The sequence below is a fragment of the Tetrao urogallus genome (genome assembly GCF_951394365.1).
Source record: "Tetrao urogallus genome assembly, chromosome: 16".
NCBI classification, from domain to species: Eukaryota; Metazoa; Chordata; class Aves; order Galliformes; family Phasianidae; genus Tetrao; species Tetrao urogallus.
In genome coordinates this window covers 6,980,883-7,007,185 of record NC_136829.1, presented here as the reverse complement: position 1 = coordinate 7,007,185, position 26,303 = coordinate 6,980,883, and the positions used below count along the sequence as shown (strand labels likewise).

Sequence of the window (26,303 nt, the reverse complement as noted above, 5' to 3'; positions counted from 1 at the left end):
AGTTCCCTTCCTTACCAGTAAAGTAAGAAAAATGCATTCACTCTAAATACTCAGCAGCGTGTCCCTCAAAGAAATCACACTTTAACTGCAGAACGAGGAGATCTAACACAATCAGCCCCTTAATACTGCACTGCACTCAAGAATCCCATTCTAGCATACACACAGAGGCTGTCTAGACTAGGTGCCAAGGTGGCATGTCAAATTACGGATACATGACAACCAGTACCGATTGAGTTTTGATTCTTTGAGGTTGACATGAAGAATCGTTCTCCCTATCATCCAAAGGAAAGGCCAAACTGTGGAGCAGGCAGCAACCTGAGAATCCTTCTCAACTTGCAGGTTATGAACATCCCCAGCTCAATTAACACTGACAGTCGAGGTAGGCATTCAGTTCCTTGCAAACATCACACACCTCTCCCAGACGGTTTCAACCTATTGACATTTTTATTCTGCAAAGAACTTCTGCAAACTTGCAGTGCTCATCACAGTCTCACCAGCATTAAGGCAAATGCTTCTCATGGTCTCATTATTTCATTCTAGAGACTTGCTTTCACTTCATACCTATAAACAAAGACAGTCTGACACTGAATTACAGACTAGGTTCAAGAAAACCTGTTGACGTCGATTCATTTAATGCATTTTTAGGCACTTAAGCAGTTTAAATTAATTGTCTGACAAGTAACTTTTTACTTTACACATTAAGAGAGATGGCCAACATGCATTCCCACATGGCAGCCACAGATATTAAAGAAGAAATGAAAAAAAAAAAGGATTGTGACTTATGTTTTACCTCCTGTAAATTCAGTAATTTCCCTGATACAATGCCCAGCTTTATCTGGCATCGTAACTTTAAAACCCCAATACTGATTCAAGTCAACTGCAGATCTACACGGTCAGGTAACTTAAAAAATATATATATATTTATATATGTTTGACTTCACGCTTATTCAGGAGTCTTGCAGTCTCTGTAATTAAATGTACGTACATCCCTGCAGTATTAGTGCTCTAACAGCCTACAGCATAGCAGTTTGGTGCCCAGACCATCTGAGAACACAGTAAGGATCAGGCATTGAACTTGTCTCCTTTCATCAACCAGAACTACAAGGTTATATGAATGCACTTAGAACTCAGGGCTACCACATCTGATCAGTATATTCAGAAGGAGACAGGGAGAACACCCTAGCTAAACAAGATCAATGCTTCTGTTTTGATACATTACTAAAAATCCACTTGGGAGACCAATATCCACTGTGGCAGGGTACATTACTCGCTTCTGCTGCATTACAGTGCCACATCTGAGGAGAAAGGGTGCACCTGTTGATGAATATCAAGAGTAATAGCAGCTTTGGATCTTCTGCCAAAGTTTCACATTTGCTCTGTGTGAACATACAATATGTTTAAGCTATTACGTAGGGTAAAGAAAAATCCTCACATTCTCACTATTTTATAATCTATTCTATGTTTAAAACACTATTTTTTTTTTAAAGCCAGCTACACTCTTCTAAAACAGTAAGTACACAGTGACAGGCATTTTAAACAAGTACTTCTTATTTATTCACAATTTAGATAAAGTTTAAGGAAAGACAAAAGAATTACAAAGGACAACATCAAAATAAAAAGGAATTTTAGTGACCGAAGTGAGTTTCTACAGCCAGCGCTCTCCATTCATGTCACACTTATCCAAATGCTGCAGATTTCAAATAAACAAACCGCTGTGCCTCTTCCCTTGGAAATTAAACTGCAAATGGAAGTTAACCACCTTTTACCTACGATTACGCACACCACCAAATTCTTCCTGCTTAAAGCCACATTTATCTTTTACAAGATGGATTCTGCTATACATTTTCAAGTAGCATTTTTCATTTTGTCTGAGCGCTGCTATATAAAAAAACGTCAGTGTCAACTTTCTGTGTAACAAAACAGCTTTTGATCTTGCTTGTGAAAGACACGCAGCTCAGAGCAGCGTCACGCTTGCAGCTTGGAGGTATCCCTGGAGATACTGCAACGCTTCTGCATTCAGACTAGTGCTCAGCATGGATGGAACCTTAAAATATGACAGAGCAGAAGCGTCAATCTGTGTATAACTTACAGTGCTGCTACACCCTGTTAACTGCTGTGCCAACATGCAGTGCGAAGCCAAGCGACATCTTGTCAGCAAGTTTTTTTCTGAAGACAGTTGCTGGAATTAAAATTCTTGATGATGACAGCATTTAGTTTTATATACTGCTTACCTGAATTAAATACGAAAGAAGGTTAGCAAACCATCTGTCATGAAAGCAGAGATTTGGATGCAGCAAACTCCAAATCTCCCAGGCAGTTACTTATCAAAAATATTGAAAACAAATACACTTTGAAATAGTTGATTGAAAATAAGCAACTTTAACTTCACATAAGTTGCCTGAAGTTTCCTGAATACAAACAACTGAATTGCTGGCAAGTGTTAAGCTATATACCTCCGTATGGAGAAATTTTTGTTTGAGAAATGACATACTAAGATTATCATTGAAGTCAGTAGTGTGAAAATATTAGCCTTTCTTAGGCTGCTAGGAAAAATCACACTAAAGCTATATTCAATGACAGAATAAGATAAAACAATACTTAGCATTCTGATTAGGACATACTCCAGTCTGCTCGTTATCATACACTGGCAGAAAAGAGCCACTGTCAAATAAGCATTTCTTCTCTGTGCAATTTGGAATCAGCATGCCATGTATGAAAGCCACTTACCCTGCCTGGACACGCAGTAGACAGTTTGTGAAGAGACTGTGCCAGATGAATTCTAGGATTGTTCACCATCTGACCTACGGGATCATGTTCCTTCTTTCCAGCAAAGGCTAGCTGAGAGAACGCAGTCTGATATCCTGGAGTATCTTCTATGTCAATGAAGTGTTCTTCATCAGGAATAGTGTCATCCTCAGGCAGCTCAAAGAGGCCAATGAGTGCCTGCAGCAAAGGAGTCCTACATGGAAAGGCGCAAGGAGAAAACCAGAATGCTGAAAACATGCCAGGAAGGACAGATTTTAAAGGAAAGTTCAAGTTATTTAAAACTCTTTCAACAATCTTCTCTTTGAAGAAGAGAAGAAGCTACTATTGCAATCAGCTATTGAGAGCACAAGCCTAATATGTGCTGAACTTGAAGAGCCATGGATGTGTGTAGTTTGGAAGCATAATGTAGATGCTCATATTAAAAGCACAAACGATGCCTTTATTTTTTATCAAGTCAAATTCTCACACAGCATACCCAAGAAAAAACAATTGTTTTGTAGATCACACCTTTTCTCTAACAACATTTTTTCCCCCCTTCTAAATTCAGAATTCAGCCTACCTGACAACCTAGATTGCTGGACAGTCTTTCCAGACAGTTTTCCACAGAATTCCGTGTCGCACAAAGATCTTACAGCATCTATCTCAAGTTATATGCTTGGCTCTCCTGACTAACAGAACAGCTACAAACTAAAACTGTTCCTAGCTTTTCAGAAGCAATACAAGCTAAAAACAAGTAGTCTATTCTCTTAAAAGCAATTCTAGCTAGCCCAGTCAGTGCTATCACAAAAATCTCAAACCAGTTCTGGCATCTGCTTTGACCATGATTTGTTGAGAAGAAGTGATGAGAAAAGCCTGAGATGGCAGCAGGCCTGAAGAAATCGCAACAGAACTGAGTAGCTCACATTTTCAAAACCAAGTAGCTTCACCTGAAGAAGTGTTCTACATACCACAGCTTGGTGTACTCAGTGTCCATCATAGGAGGACATTCTGTTAATATTTTTGTAATGCCAACTGCACAGATTTTCTTTTCAACTTGTCCGGACACTTTCTGTATTTCAGGAATTATAATTTTCTCCAGAACCATTCCAAACATCCTATTATGACATAAAAAGAAGTGTTAGAAAGCCTTGTCAGCTTCACAGTGACAATAAAAAAGACACAATAAGAGTCACCAGGAAAAACAGAATCTGTTATGATATTGCCCTGTCATAGTGGATGCCTGGTAGAAATTTGATAGCACAAATTTTTCTCAAAGAGAGAAGAATAAAAACATCACTCTTCTCTTTTTATGACCTGCTCAGGAGATTATTGATCTGGAACTATGAGGGAGGAACTGTGAGCAGCAGATCAGAAAAAGAAAAATGGCTCAAGAAAGAAGTGAACTACAGCAGAAGAAAAGTCTGGCTAGTCAGTTTAGTGACAAACATGGTTTGCATCTTTAGCTAATGGAGACAGCCATTTCTGCTTTGAAAGATAAAAGCTACACAGCAGCTTGAAATAAAAATCATACTAACTTTGGCTGTATGCTGTCAAATATTTCTTGAAGAGCTAATGCTCCATATTTTACACAGTACAAGTTAATGAAGACTAGGAAACCTGAAACGAGAAGAAGGTTAGAGTTAGCAGAAAAACACGTAACAAGTTTTTCAAGGAGACAGAAATGGTAATCTTCGTAAATGTTCACTTTTAGTGAAGCACATTAACTAGCTACTGTGAAGCTTGTCGAAAGCTGACCTTTTTTCTTGTTCCCTAATACACTAAAACTTAGTGGTAAGACAGCTAGGACAAGGTTCAGCTCCTCTGCCCCTTACAGCAACTATGAAGTGTTAGAAAAGCTGTTCTCAAACTTACATCACATCGATGACACAACTGCATGGAATATTTAACAGTAACAACACAACTATACACACCACACAGAAGTGGATGGGAATATGGAAGTCTTTCCCCTCATTTTTAATTTCAGTCTTTTAGTTTTAATAAAATGGATGTGCCCTGAGGGGGAACTGCCCTATATGCCACCCCGATTGCACAAATAACTCAAAGCAAGCCACTGATGTTATGAGCTCACTGTTCTCTGTCTGCATAATCAAAGGACAAGACTGGATATTTATTTGGTACTGCTACACGTTCTAAACTGTTGGTATCACTGAAGCTCTTCATAAAGCAATAAACTTACTTTTAATAAATTTTGTTGTTTTGGAATTTTGAAGTCTTTGGAACAGTAGAATGAAGATCTGTTTCCTGTATTGGTCAAGTGATTCACTAGAAATTTAAAACATTGGTTATTCAAGCCACACTAGCATTTACCAGAAGTCAGACTACAGAAAACACACACAAAATTACTCAAATTTATTTTACTGGCAAATGCAACATTTTTCATTGTTAATAATTAACTTTGAAGTGTACCAAGTATTAAAGTCTATAGAGATTAGTTTTGAATATAATAATGTCAACTCATACTCACGGGGGCATGTGCTCTATAATACTGTTTAGAAGATAGAATCCTTGATGGTCGTTAGCTTTAGAGGCAATCAACTTCTGGAACACACCTAATAGCCCAGGCTGCAAGTAAAGCAAACATAAAACTCTACATAACAGTTCTTCATACATGACCTACCAGAAGGTGGGATCTTACCTAAAACATACACCGTGGCAAAAGCCTTCACAACCTAAACCAGTATTCTCTTTCTGCAGGAAGACCAATTTCTCTTGGGACCAAATGATATTCCATTAAGTATTACAAATAGTCTTAATCAAATGAACAAAAAAAGCTAATCTGAAAATGCACGTTTGCTTCATCATTGGTATTGTGTAATCAGGTTTGACTACAGCAGATCATGCAGCAGAATTCACTGATCCTCAGATCTCCCAACATTTTGACTTCTCCTCAGTCACGCTTCTGGTGACTCTTCCAAACAGAATCCCTGAGCTTTCCTGATCCACTGTGTTCCATATGATGCAAAGCAAGACAAGAAAAACAGAGAAGTTTACCTGCCTGAACAAACTAAGTGCAGTTCATCCTAAATTATAAAAGCATATTACTGTGGACCCTGCTCCCAAATCCATCCCAAAAGGTTTGTTGTTGTTGTTGTTTTGTTTTTAATTTAAAATACAAACATATGCTGCACAAATTCAGCTTTCCACTGAGGAAAAAACTCTTTCTAACGTCCCATCTTAAATCAGCGTGTCTGGAGGCATACAGAGCTGCTCCATCAACCCAACTCACAATTTTGTCAGCAGCAGCACTTGCTATTGTGTTGGCACCTCGCTCTAAATAAGCCTGCAGGAGTCGGACCAGAGGAGGAATATTTCCTGTCCTTTCCCATAACACTGGCTGAAGTAGATGAGGGAACAATGCCATATAGGATGATGGGATTTCATTTTTGTGCATTTCCAGAAGCAGGGACATCACTTGAAACACATATGGAATGAACTCTGCAAAAGAAGTCACGACACTTAGAAATTCAGCAAAAACGGTCACTTGCTCATTCATAAGAACCATGTATCTAATGGCTGAGCCTACAACTGCAGGATATTAATGCAAAGATTCTGATCAATAAAACTTGGAATAAATAAATTTCATTACTGCAAACATTTGCAACCACTATATGTATGTACCTATGCATTTTATCTTCTCTATTGTTTTTTTCAGAACATGGAATATAAACCATTAGAAACAAGGCAAAAATAACATTTGGGGGTAGCAATTAAGATACTTTTAAAATACCATTTGTTTTTTTTAACAAAATGATCAATGATGATACAGTTTATGTGCCCTATGCAACAACACAGATGCTTCCTAGAAACGCTGGTGAGGACTGTGCAAACCTTGCCTTCTCACCTGAGTTTCCAGTGCTACAGAAGAAAACTGCCAGGATGTAAACAATGGCAACCAATTACAGCAGAGTGAGCACAAGAATTACTGATTTTTACTTACCTTGCACATCATTCTGTAGTATCTCAGTGAACACCATGAACAAAGCCTCCTCAAAGCTTCCAACAGCATCAGGGTTTGCTTTGCACGTTATCCTTATCGACAAGCATATCGACTCGAACATGTAATGGTTGAAGTGAGGTTTGCTTGGATTCTATAAAACAAGTTATGAACAACCAACCTGAACTCACTTTGCAAAATGTATTTATTGTTTCAACTTAAGCCTAAAGGAGCAACTGAAAATAAGGACTCTATGCCTTATTAATATGCTGATGAAGCTGATTCCGCAGATAAAAGCAAACATCAAAATTTAAAAGCCTACACAAGTTTTCCTAAATATCTCAAAGCAAACAAGTTCTTTCTGAAGGTCTACATGAACCAACAGTTCTGTGATGTAACAAAAACTGGAAATAAAAAATATCTCGTTCGTGTGATAGTCAGTTGTTCGAAGCAAAATTTTTATACTTAGCAGCCAAGTTTACACTGTATGTAGAAGAAGTTTTTGGGATAGCTGATGAAGGTATTCTAAAGTATTCCTTAGGTCTATCTTCAAGAACATGAATTTCACTGGAAGGCTACTTTTACATATTTTGGTCAAAGTATTGAACCACATGCAGTATTTTAACAGCACAGAAACAAAGTTTATATGAATCTTTATAAAGATTGTTCTAAAAAGGAAAAAACGTGAACATTTTGCTCACATGGCCCATTCTTTACCTTACTGACAGCCAGTAGCTTCTGTGTAAGCTGTGTGATGACAGAAGGGATGTATGGAATTATGGATTCCTGTAGCAGAGAAAAACTCCTCATGATTGCTGGAAATAAAAAGAAAGTTAGAATCTTTTGGAGCTAAACATATACAAGGGCAATCAATCCATAATCTCAACAGAGTCTCACTATTCCCATTCTACAGACTGGGCACAGAAGACTGAGCAACTTGTCCAAGGTAAAAAGATAAGTCTGCAAATTCTCACACTGTGGCTGTTAGCCACACATCACCCAAACCTCATGCTGACACCACTCAGGTGGCCATGCTGAGCACACTACTGCCATTTGACACAATGCCACTTTGTTTAGTGTTTCTCCTTTGTTTCATGCATTTATTCAAAGATAACTTAACACTGCCTGGTACACAACTGCAGGCTGTTCATACTGCTTCAGCAAGATTGAGTAAATGAAGCTGCTGAAGTTTCAGTAGCCCATGGCTATAAGCCTTTACCTCAAGTATCAAAGTAACTCTTACAGCGTGAGACTCATGCAGCATTTACCTTTCATTATGTATTCATTTTCTGATGAGCCAGGAAGCGTTAATGCTTTGAAAAGGTTTGTTAACAGCACTTCTACAAACGGTGCCATTTCTGCAGCTGTAATGCTGTAAGAAGAACACAGGGCTTTAATTATGAAGCATATTCACAAAATTCAAGCTTTTCACGAGACCATAATACCACAAAATGAAAGATCCTCTACCAGCATTTCATCTGCAATGCTTAAAAACTACATAGGAATGAATTTACTTCTGTTTGAAAACTTACAGCGTGGTATTGTTTGTTCCTCTCATGGTAAACAGCCTTTCAAGAGCGTGTGCTGCATAAGTATGGACCACAATGCTTTCTGCTTGAAGATGATTGATTAAAAGAGGAATAGATAACAACAGTTGCTCTTTAGGTACCTAAAAAATTACAGCAATAAATTACATACTTCACATAGAAATGCAGATCGTTCAACACCAGAGTATAATCACTGAACTCATCAATTACAAACTGAAAACCTGGCAGAGGAAGAAATCTTAGAAGGCTCTGGTTGCTAAATCACACCAGATCTGTATATTTTCCCCCAGAACATCAGTGTTAGATTTGTAAAAGCTTATATTGCACTTTACTTTGTCTTAATGGATAGTTTAAAAAAAAACATCAAGATTAAAAAGCAAAATGATAGATGCATAAATACAGCATTTATAAATAATACTGAATGTGTTTTCTTACAGTCACCCACAAATCCAAAAAAGTAAAAGACAAAGTCTAGCAACTACTACAATCCAGTGCATGGAGACTAATACTCTAGATGCTAGAACATCTGAGTAGGTCACAGTTCTGAGTATCTGGTGCCCTGGTAGCATATGGACAGCATACAGACTACATGCCCCTCTGATATTTATAGCTGCAGAACTACTTTCAAAACTAAAAATTCCAAACACCTGTTGAGTTCCCATACAGCCAAGTAAGATACATGAGGCTTGGCAAGTATAAATAAAGTAACTAGTCTATGTATTTTTATTTTCCTATTTTTTACCACAGAAGAAAAACTTACTTGATTTCTAAAAATCATGATATATTTGATACCATCAGCTTTTAGCACTGGGAATTCATTCACTGCAATAGAGAAAATATGCAATTTTTCATATAAGTACAATTTCTGAGCACATTCTACATATAAAAGGTCATGAATTCCCCACCCCTGGAGTAAGACAAAGTTGTATGTTTGTTTGCTTATCCATCTCTGTGTGGGCACAACCCTGTTACATTAAACATAGAGTCCAACCCTTTCACATAACATTTCCCTTTTTTGTTCTGATGATAACAGACTCCAACTGCATATCCCAAAACCCTCCAAACACCGTAAGATAATCGCTCAAGTATAAAATCATGTTGCTTAACCCTGGAGATCTGTAGTCACACTGACACACGCTGATGCAAGCCACAATCTAGACTTCAGTATTTGAACTTCTCAAGAGTTCTGTACAGTAAAGAAGTTTGCATACAGTCTCAAATACAGAAATGAAGTTACTTTGATTCATCAAGTTACAGCACACCAGCTGATAGCAGCCATGCACATACATGCCCCGACCCTGCCAACAGCACGTGGTAATCCACCTTTGTTTAAAAGTTCACTCACTGTTGACCAAACCAACGTGAATCACCTCCCATGTGCCAGGTGAAAACAAGCCCTGTGTCTCAGAGACAGTGCTGATACAGGACCCTGTTCTAATTTGTGCTTGAGCCTCCAGAAACAGGAGTCATTGCCAAGCTTCTCTAAACATCCCCAAAATAACGTATGAAATTAACAGTAAACTTACCACTGGCTGACTTTAAGTCAGGCTGAATGTGATTCACAAAGAATTCTGTCAGATTAACAAGTTCATTGGCTTGTGTTATTCCATGCTAGAAAAAACAAAGCAAACAAAAACAAGAGAAAACACACACACTCTTTTTTATAGATGTTGTCATTCAGATATGTTTCCCACACCAGGTTTTAGCAATAACACTACTGAGCTTCACATTCAAAGCCCTGAGTTAATTACTAATAGTGTGTAACAGTAATAACGAACCAAAGTTTTAGGCAGAAAATACCAGCAACTTATTCAGTTGATCCTTCTCCCACCCCCACATGATTGCATTTTCAGAAGGAAGAGTTTAGGACTCAAACTCTGATTCTGAATTAGAACAACAAAATTAAAAGAAATACTTCCATTTTATCACATGAAAAAGGCAAAAATGTAAAACAGACTTTCCAGATGGATGTATGTGTACCAAGTGTTCTAAATGATGCTATTCCAATTTGGCACTAAATAGAACAGCAATAAGAGGTACGACGTAGCAGCATTCTAATGGCTAGATTGGTTCACTTTATCCACCACAATCATCAGCCATTGCTGTGCAATACACAACTGCAGCATTACAAAAGGACTGAGAACTTTTATCAGAACTTCATAAAGATTATAAAACATGTTTTACTCTGTTTGCTTCAGACCTGTTTTGCAAACCCACTGAGGCCTGCCCTGTAACACAAGTAGTACCTATCAGTAATTAAACCTGCTGTACAGGATGATGTGCTGTTGGTACAACGCTGCTGCTTCACAATAAATGCAGCCTAGCTGAGGTGTGCTTTCCCACACATTTGGCCTTTTAGTTACCTTCTCCCAGACAAGTCCCGAGAACCATTTCCAGCCAAGCAGCTGTGTTCACGTGCTGTTTTCAAGGCAACGAACATTCAACCAATAAGAAATATCATGTAATATAATGGCAAGAATTGTTAAGGATCACTTGGATTCCTTCCTGTCTGCTCAACACCACCAGTCACCTTCTGTAATTTGGCCTTACCAATTACCGAGGCACACTCTGCCTCAATACCATGTGAAAGCCCAGAGATTCTAGGCCAGTTTTTCAATTACTGTTTCATACATACTAATAAGACTTGTCAAATGATCACATGTGGTTGTTGACTTCATCCAACCTATCTGAAGATCAGAGACCATCAGACTTCCATACATCGTGTCCGTATATTATGGACAATTTTCCATCTCATCAACATCAAACTATTACAAATCCAATTATTCTCATTTTAAAGCAGAATTTTTAAAAATGCATACATTCCCCAATCCTCACACGCACTATAATGTTAGAATGCACGTGGATTGAAATGAACACAATGTCCAAGTACCTTCTGTGTCTGAGCCTTGGATGCCAACGATGTAACAAGGTATATAGCTGCATCTTTGTGCTTCCAGTTAACAGATGGATTCTTTGCATATTCCTGAAGCATGGAATTAACATATCCAGAAAAAATTCCAGTCACAGGCCCTTCAAAGAACTTGCACAAGCCTCTGACTAGATCACAAGCTGCTCTGCGCCTTGTGTCAATATCTGCATAAGAACAAAAGGTTCTTTAGATATGACAAATTGCACAGCTTTTCATACTAATAAACATAATTTTAAAATGTATCAGTAATTACAGCTTCTCAAGTTACAGCCACAGCTCATATTAATTACTGCAACGTTCACATTAGTGCATAACAACACATTTAAGTTTTTTCACTCATTGTAACAGTAAAAATCATTGGTACAACACAAGGAGGAACGGACATTGACCCGTACTGCGTGTGTATTCACAGGTCCCACTGCTCTCTGAAGGTTTCAGTAAGCACAAGGAGGGAGGCTTTTTCCTGCCTTGGTAATTACGTGCCCAAATGCACTGCGTCTGGTGGTTACAGGTTTTATTTTCTTTACAGCAGTCTGTATGGTGATGTGCTCTGGGCTGGTGACTAAAGGCACCAGCAGCAGTTTGGTCATTGCTGAACAGTACTCGCAGTGCCAATGTTTCCTTTTCTTCCTGTTGTGCCTTCCCAGCAAATCGGCTGAGTGGGCAACAAGTTGGGAATGGACAGAAGCTGCACTGCTGATCTAAAGGGCCAGGGGATTTTCCCCATGCCACGTAACACTGTGCTTGGCAATAAAAGCTTTGGGGAGGGGGATCTGGAAGAGGCAGCCATTGCCTGGGGACACACTGGGCATCTATCACATCCCACTTTCCACAAGCAGACTGACTTTTTCCTCCTTTTTCTTCCACCTTCTTTCACTAATTAAACTGTCTCATCTTCTCACTCATGGTCTTCCTACCCTCCTCCCATCCCACCTTGGCAGCGTGGGAACTGAGCCAATTGTTGTGTGGTGCTTAGCTGCTGGCCCACTGCAACAGAACAGTACATTTCTGTAATACATCTGTAAAAAAGCCCTGTCCCAAAGAGGGAAAAAAAAAAGAAGGCTGGAAAAAACACAATACATTAACAGAGGGACACACAGATCACAAAACAACAGAATGCAACAGAGTATGTTTCTAAAAGAGCCGCAGAAGAACACAGATAGTTCTTGCCTAAATTCTCTTAAAAACAGAAATAGCAAACATATAAAAGCTTCACAAATACCAGTAAAGCAGCCAATCCTGGATAAGCATCATGACATGTCTGCTCAAAAGAAAGTTCAAACATAATTTTCCCCTACTTCCAACACAGAGCAAGTTCTCAAACCTACTAAAAGGCTTCAATCATCTAAAAACGTCAGTCAGCACCACGTCAGCAGCTCAGTGGCACAGAACAGTCATACAGAACTGGATTTAGTCCATTTGTGCACTGACCTGGCTGAAGACAGATTATCAGAAAATCAAGCTGTTAGCACAGCATTGTGTTTTTAGCACAGTTATTGTGTTGGTCTGAACAGTGCCAGCACACAAAGGCTGCTGCCTAACTGGCTTTATCATGGAGTTGTATGCAAAACTGGTCAGAGTTTCCAGTTTAAACATAACAGACTACCAAATGTAGACAGTGTCCTCACGTCATTTACACACATAGGAACTAAATACACAGCCATGGCTACTACCCAGTGTTGATATAGAGGCTATGTTTGCTGAAACAAAAATACATGCAGTGCAGGAGACATCGATCCGGTTCAGAAAAGAAACTACAAAAGCATTGTTCAAAGCAAAAAGATGCTGCAGTGGGTGCATCATGACAGTAAACTTGATCAAAAACTGGATTAAATATCTTAGGGGAAAACCCACCACCTTCCAGAGTTCTAAAATATGTTTTAGAAGCCTCAGTAAAATACTCTTCAGAGCTATATTTAAAGACAAAGTATTCTTAGTATAAATCTGTGGATTACCAGATCCTTCCAAATCCCTTCTTATATATTCTTCAGAATTATCTTCAAATGCTTCTTCATCAGCAGCTGAAAATATACAGTACACAGGAGTTTCAATACTGAAGTCTTTTTTTTAAATGATAACAACACCCTTTTTATCAAGTTGCTAATCTTTCATAGAAGCATAGCATTCATGGAAATTCATCAGAACTACCCAGACAGACTATGCTGTTCAGCCTGCAGGCCCACAAACTGCAGTCTTTCATACTCACAAGCTGATGCAATTCCTGACTTAAAAAACAAAACCAAAACCATACTCTATACTAAGTGTATTTAAAAGAGGCTTCCTCGGTCATAGATTTAGAGAGAAGCCTCTTAACACTGTAAGACAACTTCAGTGCTTTTCAGATACTAAGACCAAAGTCAGCCTATCAAAGCTTGGAGAAAAAGACACTACATTTCATAGGCCATATATCCATGCCTGGTACTCACTTCCAGCATGAAAAAAAAATGACTGATGGCACATGACTTAGACTTTCTGTATTTTTCAATTTGAGATCACAGTAAGACAGAAATTCATACAACAACTCTACAAAGCCCACAAGATAACAATTTGCTGCAGAAAATTGGTTTTGAATCTTGTACTGAAGTACACAGAAAATAAATTCTCAACGTTGTAAAGCAAAATATCATCATAATTAGATACATTTTATTGTGACTTTGAAAATTTAAACCCCAAAAAGTTACCTCTGAATTCCATATTGGGAACAATAACTTTTTCACAGATGCTTGTCAATGTATTCTGGTCTTCAAACAGATGCTTGTAATGTGGTCTTTCACAAACCGAGGCCAGAAACTGGATTGCATTACTAACCAACTAGAACAACACACATTAAACACATACAGCTTTAGCTGACTGACCAATTTATAAATCATTATTAACCTTGATAAGATTAGTCCATAATGACTTACCAAATCATATTTCACTTCCTGACCTGTTGTGACTAACAGATTCCAGATTGCTGTCACAAAACGTGGCAAGTAGGGCTGGAATTCTTCATCATATTTTTGAGCATACAAAGCAGCATTATCACAAATTTGAGATTTCAAGAGCTCCAGCAACCCAGCTTCTTCTTCATCCTCACATAAAACAAAAGTAGGTACTTAAACACCCAAACTTCAAAGCTGCTTTAAAATTAACATTATTTGAAGAAAATACGCTATTATTTTGTGATGTTCTAAATAGGTCTCAGAAAATCTCAGAAACCCCTCCTACTTGCCTGGAACTACTGCATTTTGCCCGTGTGTACTGGAACTGTACTACAGATTATACATTCATGCTATTACATCCACATTTCAAACAGTACTACTCCCCTGAAGAGATTTAGACCTGATAAAGTTCTGAACAGAATTAATTGACAAATACGATAGCAAAAACATAATACAAGGCTTTGAAAACATATGCTTAAGAGGCACTGTATTAGTAAAGTAAAGCAGCTTAGAAGGCTACTGAAAACTGATAGAGTTGCTAGAAGTATGTTTTTTTCTCCTTCCCCACAGCAGCACAGATGTTCATAGAGCCACAAAGTGAAGTGAATTGGAAAACACCAAAATCCATCAACACATTTTTTTTTCCCCCCTCCCCAAATGCCCACCCTCCAGTTTTAATGCATATCACTTCTCTGAGTCAGCTCAGTGTGCAACTGCATGGATGTTTGTGCTGAGTGACAGCCCACAGGAAAATAAAAGAGCAGGAGAAAAGATGAGCAAGGCTTCTTTTTCTTTTTTAGCAGCAGCATTAGCTTGAAACCACCATGAAACTATCACACAGAATGTGCTTATCATGTCCCCCATACATTGTAAAGGAAGGAATTTATAGTTTCTTTGGTTCCACCAGCTGGTAAACTACTGTACTGCACCTAAAATGCAGAAAGCAGGTACAGAAGGAATGATTGAGTGAGCTTTGATTAACATGAAACTACTAATTCTTATAATTAGCCAGCAGATGGTAAGCTAAACTACTTAGAAGTCATGCCTTATATGTTCCAATGTTTCAAGTTCTTTGAGATACTGTTTTCTAAAATACAGTACATGAACCAGCTGAGAGGTACAGAAAACCTGAGCCCTGTGATTCTAATAATCAATCAGGTTACTTCAGCAGGTGGCCTCAGAAGAAGCTCTTCATTGATGTGTACCAGTAAGCTGATCTCTGTGCACAACTGTAACCTGTAACTAATACACGACTTCAAAAACCAGGCTCCACATTTCTTAGACAATGGAGCCAGTTCTCTCAAATCCCATTTCCTTTCAGTCATTCTATTTCTTTATTTACCCAACAAAGGAAACACTGCACTGCTCAGAGCTGGAACACAACTCTCCTGTCAATCGGCTCCTCTTTGCAGAGGCAAAGCAGGAGGTTTATGCAGTACTTACATCAGTCTGCAGAAGTTTATTATCTAAAGTTAAGAGACTATGAAAATTTGTCATCCATGTTTCCATGTTATCTTCAAAAAACTCAGGCAAATCCTGTGAAGGAAAAGCATAAATCTACATTTTAATATCTGACTGCACACTCTGAGTGAGTGTCCACCTTTTAATTTACAGAGGTACAAACCTTCAAAATAAAAACTACCCCCTTTTCACACCCCCAGAACAACCAACCAGTAAAAAGTCCTACAGATGGAGACTTGGGAACACATTTCCAAATGTACCCGTTGATACACTCCATACAGTCTAAAGACTAATCTCCATCTCTCAGAGTATGATAAGAATCAGACAGCACAAGCCTCCCCTTTAGCTCCAGCTTTCTCTTTTGCCCAGTACAGAACGAGATGTTGGAGCAATTGAGAAAAAAAACCATCACACCTGACTCAGGCTCATGCTGAAACACTAAATATACACCACCTCAGCTGTATCTGGTTTTACTGTTTTTCATACAGTCTGCTCACTTACTGCTAGAATGTAAGATCTCATTTCAAAATAGAAAGAAAAACCAACTTTACACAATACCAGGATTGCTTGCTACCACAGCACTACAGTTACTGAGCTGACTTTTATCCACATGACTGAACTCGTATGAGTACAGACACATGTAGTAAACAACAAACTGAGTTTGAATGCAGGCAAAGGACTCCTGCCTCTCACAGCTCATACTCAACAGTGTTACCCACACAACACCTTGCTATCAGGAGAGCTTAAGATTCTCTTCTCCAGCTTTTGTTAAGATAGAGTCAAGCCAATGTGTTAATTAACCCCATCCGTACTGTCAACCCCATCTTTACTTTAGTTTGGCCACAAAGCATGGCCCTAAAGGCTCCCTCAAATGGATCCTATACACAACAGCATAACAGCTTTATGTGACCAAAGCAAGAATATGAGAAAAACAAGAGAGTCACCTGAAAATTTAAACTGTAGAACAGCTTCGCAATTAGAATGAGAGAAGAAAAGAGAACCTTCAAAGCACTGGCATCGTTTGCATGTGTGCTGCAAAGGTCAATAGTTGCCTAAAAAAAGAGAGAAAATTTAGCCAAGAAACCCACACACAAACTGTATCAACAAGATACACTGAGAAGTATTATTTATTTTTTCAGCCAGTTAATACAGTTCCTTTTCTTCTTCTTACTGATTCTGTCAGGTCTCATTTCCTGATTTTAGCTTGAACTTCATGAACAGTTTCAAGAGTTGCTAAGTTCTCATTTTACAGGCATTCACAACCAGCAATTCAGAACACCACAGTTGTTTCAGAAATCATTCAGCAGTACCTTAAAGAGATTTGTCAAGGGCAATGCAAAGGCATCAAGGACAAGTTTGATCTCTGTCCATAATTCATTTGACTTAAATTCATGGCGGTACCTGAGGAGTGGGAGAAATACACAAACAATGGAATACAGTCTTTGCATTTATTCCCCAATTACCCTGCATGCAATTGATCTCTAATGACGAACCCTGAAACAAATCCTATCAAATAAACATAAGGACTGAACAGTGTAGTTCAAGGCCATAGAAGGTGCAAAATTTGACAACCACTTGAAGTCTCACTAAGAAGTCAATAAGCCTAAGCGAAAGCCACAGACGTGAGTATAAATTCAGATTTAAACAATTTTTTCTTTTCTAACACCCACGTAGCAATTCCCTGATCTCCAATACCTCTTAAACAAGGAGTGAGCAGTACGAAGGACGCCATTGATGACATGGAAGTCTCCACTTTGAAAGCGGTTCACCATTTCCGTCAGCAAGTCTGGCCACTTCTGAGGAAAGTCTTCCCGACCAATAATACTGATGGCATCACTTAACTGGAAAGGAAACGTAAGCACTGCATGATCCAGCAGCACACTACTTACTACAAAAAACACAGCAGCCAGGACAAATGTTACAATTATCTAAGAATGCTTGTTGTTCTCGCCAGATTCAAAAATCATTGGGTTAACTATCTCCTCTTTTTCATCACAACAAAGCTCACTTCAAAACCAATGTGTGCATGCAGTCTCACTGTATTCAACTGTCTAATGGTGAAATTTGACAACATGTTGTTTTTTGTTTTTTTTTTTAAAAAAATTAATTTTAAAGTGGGCAGAAGTAACTTAAACAATTTACTCCAAATTATTTGCATAGGGGTGACATCACTGGAAGGCTAACTCAGCTCTGACAGTAACCAGAGCTGCCAGACACATTACATCATTCTAAAAATCTCATGGACACAACCAGAAATGGCCTCATTACCTGCTTTTGAATTTGTTCCGGGCTGCTAAGCATCAAGGGCACTATGTTGGCTTTAATGGCTATCCTGTCCGATTCAAATATTTTGTTCGGTTCATCCTCCACCTACAACAGAACCAACAATTCAGTCACTGGCACATTAGTACACTGGGCACTGAGCAAATCCCAGTGTTTCAGAAGTCAAACGTACAAATGTCTGAAACCACTGCATCAATGAGGAAATTAAAAGATCTGTTAACGCCTACAATGACTCTTTCACAGCAGTAACTGATTAAAGCGGAAAGAAATTACACCTTTCTGCTAATTTTCTAATTAATATTCTCCTCTAACAGTGATCTTTTCAAACAGCAATTCAGGAGCAGTAAGGGTGGGCGCATATGCCAGTTACAAACACAAGTTTAACCACCAGTCCTCTATTTCAGTGCTCCAAACCACGTCTGTCCTCATTTCTGCCAACTTCAAAGACTTATTTTGTGCAACTGGACAGGAAGGTGAGTGCAGGTGATGCACACAAACTTCACGTTGCCTTTCAGAGTCAGCCAATCATCCTGCCAAGTGAACAGTGCTGAGTGGTAGGTAGTAAATTATGGTATGTGTATCAAAGAAGCAAAATACCAAGGCTTGTCAGCAACCACCGGCAGCAGGGATAGTCACATTCGCAGTGATGACAGTAGCAATGTTTAGAAACATAGAAGTTACCCAGCAATTCAGAAAGTAATTTGATGATCTCAACATGCCTGGAGCCAGACAGCATTGCCCTCCTCCTCCTCACGTTCTTTTTGATCATCTTTCCACAAACTTACAAAGAATCAAACTGCCTGAGTAGGCAAAACCATTTTCCTTCCTCTGTGCTTTGTATCAGTCTAATCCAACACTGCTAAATTACACCATGTGATCTACGTAAGCTAGCTTTAAGGTTATATTCATAAAACTGCTTCTAAAAGCTTCAATCTTGGACAAAATAGTGCGTGTGGCTTCAAGCAAACTTGGGGCAATGCTAACTGTCCTCTGGAGGCACTCACTGCGTAGCATCTTCACCTACTCCAACATGTCACATCCTGAATCACTTCAGTCACCTATACCAAGGAAGACACACACTTCTCTGTGAGTGGTGTTTCTGCTTAAAACACACAACATACAGAGATGCAATCTTTGAGAAATGACTGAAAAGGCAGTATTAGCAACACCAAGGCCTAGAAATTTCACACCAGCGTGAATGTGCTGGTTTTACCAAACATAACCAGCAAGGACTGCTGTAGGTTTTCAATATTTGTACGGCGGGAATCACGTGCAAACTCTTGAATAGTCACAAGCTGAGATATATAACAAGATCATACATTTGAGACTTCCAGATACACAAACTGTGCTTTCAAGGAGACAAAGCATAAACAAGATCAGTTGAAACCTCTCATTACAAAGGAGCTGAGCTCTTACATGTAATACTTGACACCATGAGTTACATTTCATGCATACTGAAAGCTCTGAATAAAAAATGCCTCTGATACTTTCAAAACAAAGGATAAAATGAGATTAAATGACAATATTTCTATTTTATGCCTACAGATACTTCCATGTGTTGAACTTACAAAGGTTCTACGTCTAAGAGGCACCTATGTGAAAAATAAATCAGTACCTTCACTTCCAGCTGCAGAGCTGGCTAGAAATGGTTACAGTACTATGTCAACTGAGAGCAGCCAAGTAGGTCAGCTCACACATATGGACGTTCTCCAATCATTTTAACATGAGTAATATTACACTTAGTTAAATGGGCAGTGAATACTGTACTTCTTCAGAAAGATACACACAACATTAGGAAGAATTCTTCCTCTCCATTTTATCACCCAGATTTCTTTCTTTCCAACAGAATGGATAACAAGAGTGGAGGCTTTAGCCCCTTATCAGTAAACTGTGTTCATTCTCTGTATCATCTATCTTCTCTTCCAAAGTACAGACACATACGTATTCTGCAAGGTTATTAAACATTATTGGACCTTAAAAGGATGATTAAATCTTAGCAGAAATACTGCCTGGAATACCTACAATTCTCCAGTTCCTTTTGATGTAATTCTTGAAAGTTACCGACGCGCAGACTTTGATGACATTTTCCTGCGATTTCTCCAGCAACGTTAAGAGCAGCAATGGATAATTTTGGCTTCCTTCAACTGTCTCAAGAAACTTCTCCGCTGCAAGAGAACGCAGTAAGGTTAACAGGAAGCGGAGCTGATTTTCCTAACTAGAGATCTACGATTCCTCAAATGTCCATTTAAAATAACACAAACACCTCTGCAGAGTTTCACAGGAACAGAAGCACTGGGCAAGTAGCAAACTGTACTGTAACTTCTTTACTACTATAAGCTCTTTAATGCTTCTGCTGTTAACAAAAGCTCTCAATTCAAAGCAGGCTGTGGAAATATTGCCTCCTTGACACTTTTAAAAGCCATGACCTAAGAGAAGCCAGTCCAGCTTTGGTGTAAACAACATCCCTGTTTTAAAAAAAAAACCACAGTACAAGCTTCAAGAAGAAAATTATGTAAAGCAAATAGAAAATGAATTGATATGTAAATGTGTTCTTCATTAAGTTTTGGGATATTTTTTTTTTTTTTTTTTTTAGAAGGAGGTACAGAACTTCTGCAAAGTTTTGCATATATTTCTACTAAAGTTTGTTACACACAGACCGCAGAGCTGAGAGGAATCCCTGACAATCACTTACCAGGACGCCTTATTGCAGGATCTGGATCCAGGGTTTTCTTTAGATACTCAGTTAAGGTCTGTAAATTGGCATCGCTCAGCTCCATTTTGGCAGAAGCTACGACACAGAAGCAGTTTTGTTAATGCAGATCAGAAAATCCACCCTATAAGCTCCACGTACACAAAACGTGATTCCACAGAAGACACACGTCTGCTTTTTTTAGACTACACTTCTTAAAGCAGGGACTCATACATCTATCCAATAAAACAGCTAGCTAAATACAAACCCTAAAACATGCCTCATGTAACTGTTGTTGTCCAGGTTCCTGAAAGCAAACCCCTAAAACTAGATCGTACATCCAATGAACCACTACTCAGGTAAAGCCAAAAGGCGATCTCTCACCCTTCCATGAGAGGATGAGCTTCCTTTTAAAACTACTGCCACCCACAGAAATCTATTCCTTGTTGAAAAAATGAAATACTTGATCCAAATGATGGACAAAAGAATGACCTGAAGTGCACTGAAGAGCCAAGGCCCATTTACAAATAAATGCTATCTCTAGAAAATTCTCAACTGAAAATAATTTTTAATGAAGTGATGAAAGACTGCAGAAAGCCAAAGAGTTTGTCCACCCTGCAAAATGAACCCAGATCAGGGCAGGCAATCATTTCACCTGCAGTACTTATTACAGAATAACTGTGCAAATAAGTCAGATTTGACTTCCCACACGTACTCTCATACTTACCACAGTGGTTCATTAACTTCACAGCTTTAATTGGAATAATTACAATTACAGTAACACCAGAACAGCATTAAGACACGCTTCAGCAGGCACATGGCTTAGGGTATCACCAGAACCATAGGATTATTTGGGTTGGAAAGGACCCATAAGGCCTCAAAGTCCAACCATCACCTGACAGCCGAAGCACTGCATGCTGCCCATCGTTCTCCCAACAGTACCATAACACCTTTACTACAGAAATAATGAGAAGTCAAATGCTCTTTTATCCCCTGGAGTTTCTCCTTATTAAGACAGGCTGGAATTTTCCCACCCCACTTTAGATTTATTCTTTGTTCACCATCAGAGCAGTAAGTATGGTTCCTATTTAAGCACTTCTGCAAAAGCTGTGAGTTTTAATAAGTGAGTTTTTCTTCTATATCTATCAGCAACAATACCCCCTTGGTTTAAATCAATGTTAACGAACAACTGAGATCCCGAGACACAGTGCAAAAAATCCAAAAAAGTTCACCTGAAACACTGTGCCTCCCCTGCCCCACCCGCCTCCCTTCTAGGAGTTCCTGCCTGCCGTCCCCAGCCAGCAGCACCCTTACGGAGGGCAGCATAAAGAAACAGCACCGCAGCGCCCGGCTCAGCACGAGCCACTCCTCCGCCACCGCCTCCCTCCCGCTCCCCCCTCCCCTTTTTTCCTATTTCCTACCACCACAGCCCGCGGCAGCTGCTCGTACAGCACCTACTGATGGCGCCGGTGTGCAGGCGGCTCCTCGTCCCGCCGCGCCAAAGCCCGTCACTGCAGGCTGCCCACCCCACGGCCCGCCCGAGACACGCGGCTGTCCCGGGGAGGCGGCCGCTCGGCTCAGGGGCCTTCCGGGAAAGCCCCTCGGGTAGGGCCTGCCCTGCGCAGCCCTGCTGCTCCCTGCGGCGCCATCCCAGCGCTTCACCTCAGGCTGGGGGCCGCCCGCGCTGCGCGAGACGGCTCGGAGCTGCCCGAGATCCCCGCGCAGCAACGGCCGGCCGCAGCCTAACTTGCCGCCCTCCTCCCCCCCCAACCGCCTCCCGACTGGCAGCCGCGGGAGCCAATGAGAAGAGCCCCCGAAAGGCTGCCGGCCAATCCGGATCCGCGGGAGGCGGGTCGAGGCGCTCCATCACGGTGCGCTGCGCCTCTCGCTGCGCCGCGGGCCCAAGCGCCCGAGCCCGCAGCGGAACGGTGCGGCGGCGGCCGCGGGCCGTGCGGGAGGCCGGACTGCGGGGCCGCCCCACCCTCGGCATCGCTGGCCGGCGCGGCTCAACCTCACCTGTCGGCCTCCTCCAAGCGGCGGCGGCGGCTCAGAGCTCCGGCTGCGCTTCACATTCAAACTGTGGTGAGAGGGCGCGGCGGCGGCACGGTGACCGCATCACGCAGGGCGGCGACACCGTCAGGCCGCCGAGCCAATCAGCGGGCCCCTCTGCCTCGACGCGCCGCGCGTCGAGCCAATCCGTGCCTTCCGTCTCACGTGGAGACGGCAGCCAATAACCGAGCTCTTCCCATAAGGCTCCGCTGCGCGCCGCGCGCCGCAGTGCCCGACAGGCGGCGCCTGCGGTGTTGCGCGGGAGCGAGGCCAGCAGGGCGGCTCCTCGTTAGCATCCGTAATCGCCCCTGAGGAAACGATGGAGGGAAGGAGGGTTTCTCTGCTCTCTCCCCCATTCCAATAAGCACTGCTAAAGCCAAGCTCCACTTCTTAAAACTTTATTGATTTACCACTTCATTAAAGCATGGAGTATTATAACAGTATTATACATAGTATTTTCATGTAGAAAACTTTACATAGGTTTTCATATTTTATAATTCTGCTATTCTCTCAAAAATGTGTACAACCAGAGGACAAGGACTGCTCTTTGTCGGTATTAAATGCACTTCATATGGCAGTCCTCAGAAACATAGGCATCTTAAATACGTGAAAACATACATTTTACACAAACAACATTAAAGGTACTGAACAAACAATTTACAGATTAAAGAGAGCCGCACTTTGGACAGGAGAAGCATAATTTTACTTCAGGCTAAAAGATACTACACTTAATTGCCAATAGCTGAAGTCGGGGCTGTTGGCTCCTCTCAGGCAGAGCTGCTCTGCACGGCTCTGCTGGCAGCTCAGGGAGCGGGGCAGGAAAGGGGAAGGAGCCCCGGAGTGAGATGGCAGGCAGGGCACGGGGCTCTCCTCACAGCATCCCCAGCCTGCTGCCTAGAAGGGTCTACAATAAGTAGCAGTAAATACCATGCAGTCTCCGTATTTGTACCCTTATAGGTAAAAATCTGTCTGTCGTCTGTTGCAGAACGGTACTTCAGCAGTCCAAGAACTGTGTTGGCTTTTTGTTTTTATTACTCTGTGTATCGCAGAGATCTCTACTGGGATATGCTGACACAGAACCCTGTTTCATTCATCCTTCCACTGAAGAACTACCCAGGCAGGTCAGATCCCACAGCAGCAGAGCCAGAACAAGGCCAGAACCAGCAGTGCCTGCAGGCATTTTGGCCCAGCATTTTATGCTCCATTAAGATGCCTGTGGGTTAGGATCTTTCTGATTGCATGAAGGAGAACAAAAAGCTGATGTGAATACACAGCTGTTTCAGGTATTCTGGTATACGCTCTGCATACTACTCTTATTGCTTTAGGATGTACAATCAATTCCAGAAAATCATGACAGGATTAAGGCTGTTACAATCCCACTGCATTCCAGTCCCCTTCTCCTCCATGCACTACAGTAAGTCTAGAATGTTTCTAATGTCACATGCCTAATTTCAGCAGTTTATAAATGGTACAAATACAATAAAAGCTTGAGTAAAAGAAGAATCTCCCGGAACTAAGGCTGAAAGAAGGGACTGATTAATTCTATATGCAGAGATAGTACGTTGCACATTACAGTAAAGAAAGCCCACGATGCAACTCCAAATTTGAGATCTGAACATTAGGAGACCTCTTCCAAGACTTGAGGTGTAAGGCTTTCAAAACTGTGAAGTTGCATGCTACTTCTAAAGTTTGTGTTTTGAAAGGAGATACAGGTATACATTCAATGAGGCAGTGTCACATTCAAAACCTGAAAATAATATACATATGCTTAAGAACTATCTAGGACAGGAAGGAAAAATAATGGCTTATTCTTTCAAATTTATTAAAAATTTAAATAGAATTAAAATAAATACTTCATTTTATTGTAATTAAGTGACATTACCAGGGAACAAGCAAATATACTAAATGCAACATAAAGTGACATTTCAAATGCAGCAAGTTCAATATTGGCAACGCTTATTTTTCAGTCTTTTTCTTATGCTAAAATATAGCCATATATTTCCTCATATTAAATATCAGCATACAGACTTAATCTATAGGGTGTTTAAAACTTAGCCTGGCTGTGGCCTTTCTTTGGTTAAAAATAAAAACTTGAAAGCCTTACCAATACTACTGACTGCCAAACAATTGCCAAACGATGCTTACATAGAACAAGCTGATTTACTGAAGAATGCCCATGAGCCCTTTGGAAATAGCTCACAAGAAAAAAAAAGTACATATACACACACCAATAACTCTGAGAGTAGAATATCTCAACACTACATCAACTATGACTGCCTTATTAGGAAACTCAAAAGCAAAACAAGTTGAACACAGTACCGTTCTGTTGTCGCTGTTGTTAAATACTGTTGTTTCTGAGGTTTGCTGATACAGATAGCACAGTGGGTAACACTTTTGTTTACACGTTTCAGGAAGTGGAATTTCTCCCATCCTGCCATACTTTTCCATTTTTGAAAAGTCTTGAAATTAAAACTTGAAATTAAGGTTAGTTCGAAGGACATAACTCCACTGTGCTGGATTTCTGTTATAAACTGGTATTATGTGATGGAAACAGTGTCAGAAAAAACTTAGGCATGCTGAAGAAAGGAAAATCTCCAGGGTAAGCAAACAAAGATTTAGTGTTAAATCATGTTTGCTTCACATATTTAGAAATCACATAAATGTCCTGGTAATTGTTATAGTGCACAACTGATCTTAAGTTCAATTTTGCTAAAGCAGTCAAGGAATTCAGATTTCACAGTAGTGACATTTATTCTCAACTATTAGTTATTTGCATGAAAAAAAATGAAGTTGAAAGTATGCAGTAAAAGAAAAAAAGAGAATTTCAGAGTTATTAAGAATAAGACTTCCTAAACAGATCACTACCACTAAATACACTAAATACGTTGTTTTCAAGGATAAAGAGGGTGTTTTGTTTTTTTTTTTTTGAACCCTGTTTTTAATATTAATGTAGATGCTGCGTCCATGATTTGGACGTATATCAAAGTCAGTGGGAAGTTTAAAAATTACCTTTTTCTTTTTTAATGCTCTGAACTCAAGACTAACGAGCTCAATGGAGTTGATACTACTATGTACTTCTTCCATAAAAACGAGGGATCTTGGAGGATGAAGCACTGATATCAAAGAAATTCTCTAAAATCACCTATGAACAAGAGGAAAAACCCTTCCCCAAATATCATACAGGCTGTCTACATGAAAACCTATAATGCACTGCCTGGTCTAGCCATGTGCACACAAAGAAAAACCCAGAATGATCTGAGGTGGTCATCAGCCACTGCAATATAGTTTATTATGAGCACATGCTGACATCACAAGGCTATACAACTATATTTATTACTTCCATGGGGAATAACTTCCATTGAGGAATCCAGTTATTTGTAAGATTTGGTTGGGCTGCAAAACTGAACAACTGATAGAAGACTAGAAGAGAGAAACTTGATCATAAGGATAATGAGCATGGAAACAAATAGACTTTATATCTACAGCACTAATTCTGTTAGCAATAATTTAAATAAAAATTGGTGATACTCTCACAGGATGGTCAGGAATTTCCTCCCCCTCCCCCCTTTCCTTCCCTCCCCATTCCTCCTCAAATGCCATTGTGTTAAGAGTAACTTGCTGTTCTTTTGCTATACCAGGGTCCCATTTCTTCCCCTATCCACTTCAGTCCATCTCTGGAGCAGCTTTATGAAGAAGCAGAAGTAACCAAGTCTACTTAGGG

At 40.1% G+C, this 26,303-nt stretch overlaps 1 protein-coding gene across 2 annotated transcripts; it reads right to left on the bottom strand.

Annotated features, from left to right (window-relative positions):
* Positions 1–1,954: 1,954 nt before the first annotated feature.
* On the bottom strand, positions 1,955–20,624 carry CSE1L (chromosome segregation 1 like; the record flags this gene model as incomplete). Of its 2 annotated transcripts, XM_079543481.1 has the most annotated exons (24): positions 1,955–2,044; positions 2,728–2,959; positions 3,714–3,860; positions 4,281–4,362; positions 4,943–5,028; positions 5,231–5,328; positions 5,993–6,201; positions 6,704–6,854; positions 7,418–7,515; positions 7,969–8,072; positions 8,233–8,369; positions 9,008–9,069; positions 9,774–9,858; positions 11,138–11,340; positions 13,132–13,197; positions 13,858–13,987; positions 14,083–14,250; positions 15,544–15,636; positions 16,506–16,613; positions 16,872–16,962; positions 17,257–17,402; positions 17,830–17,931; positions 19,867–20,009; positions 20,537–20,624. In XM_079543481.1, 24 exons carry the CDS (start codon positions 20,619–20,621, stop codon positions 1,955–1,957), a joined length of 2,916 nt encoding a protein of 971 aa, XP_079399607.1. The 2 variants fall into 2 exon arrangements, with proteins under 2 accessions (XP_079399607.1, XP_079399606.1); XM_079543480.1 differs by lacking the exon at positions 14,083–14,250 and having other exon boundaries at positions 20,537–20,621.
* Positions 20,625–26,303: the final 5,679 nt, after the last annotated feature.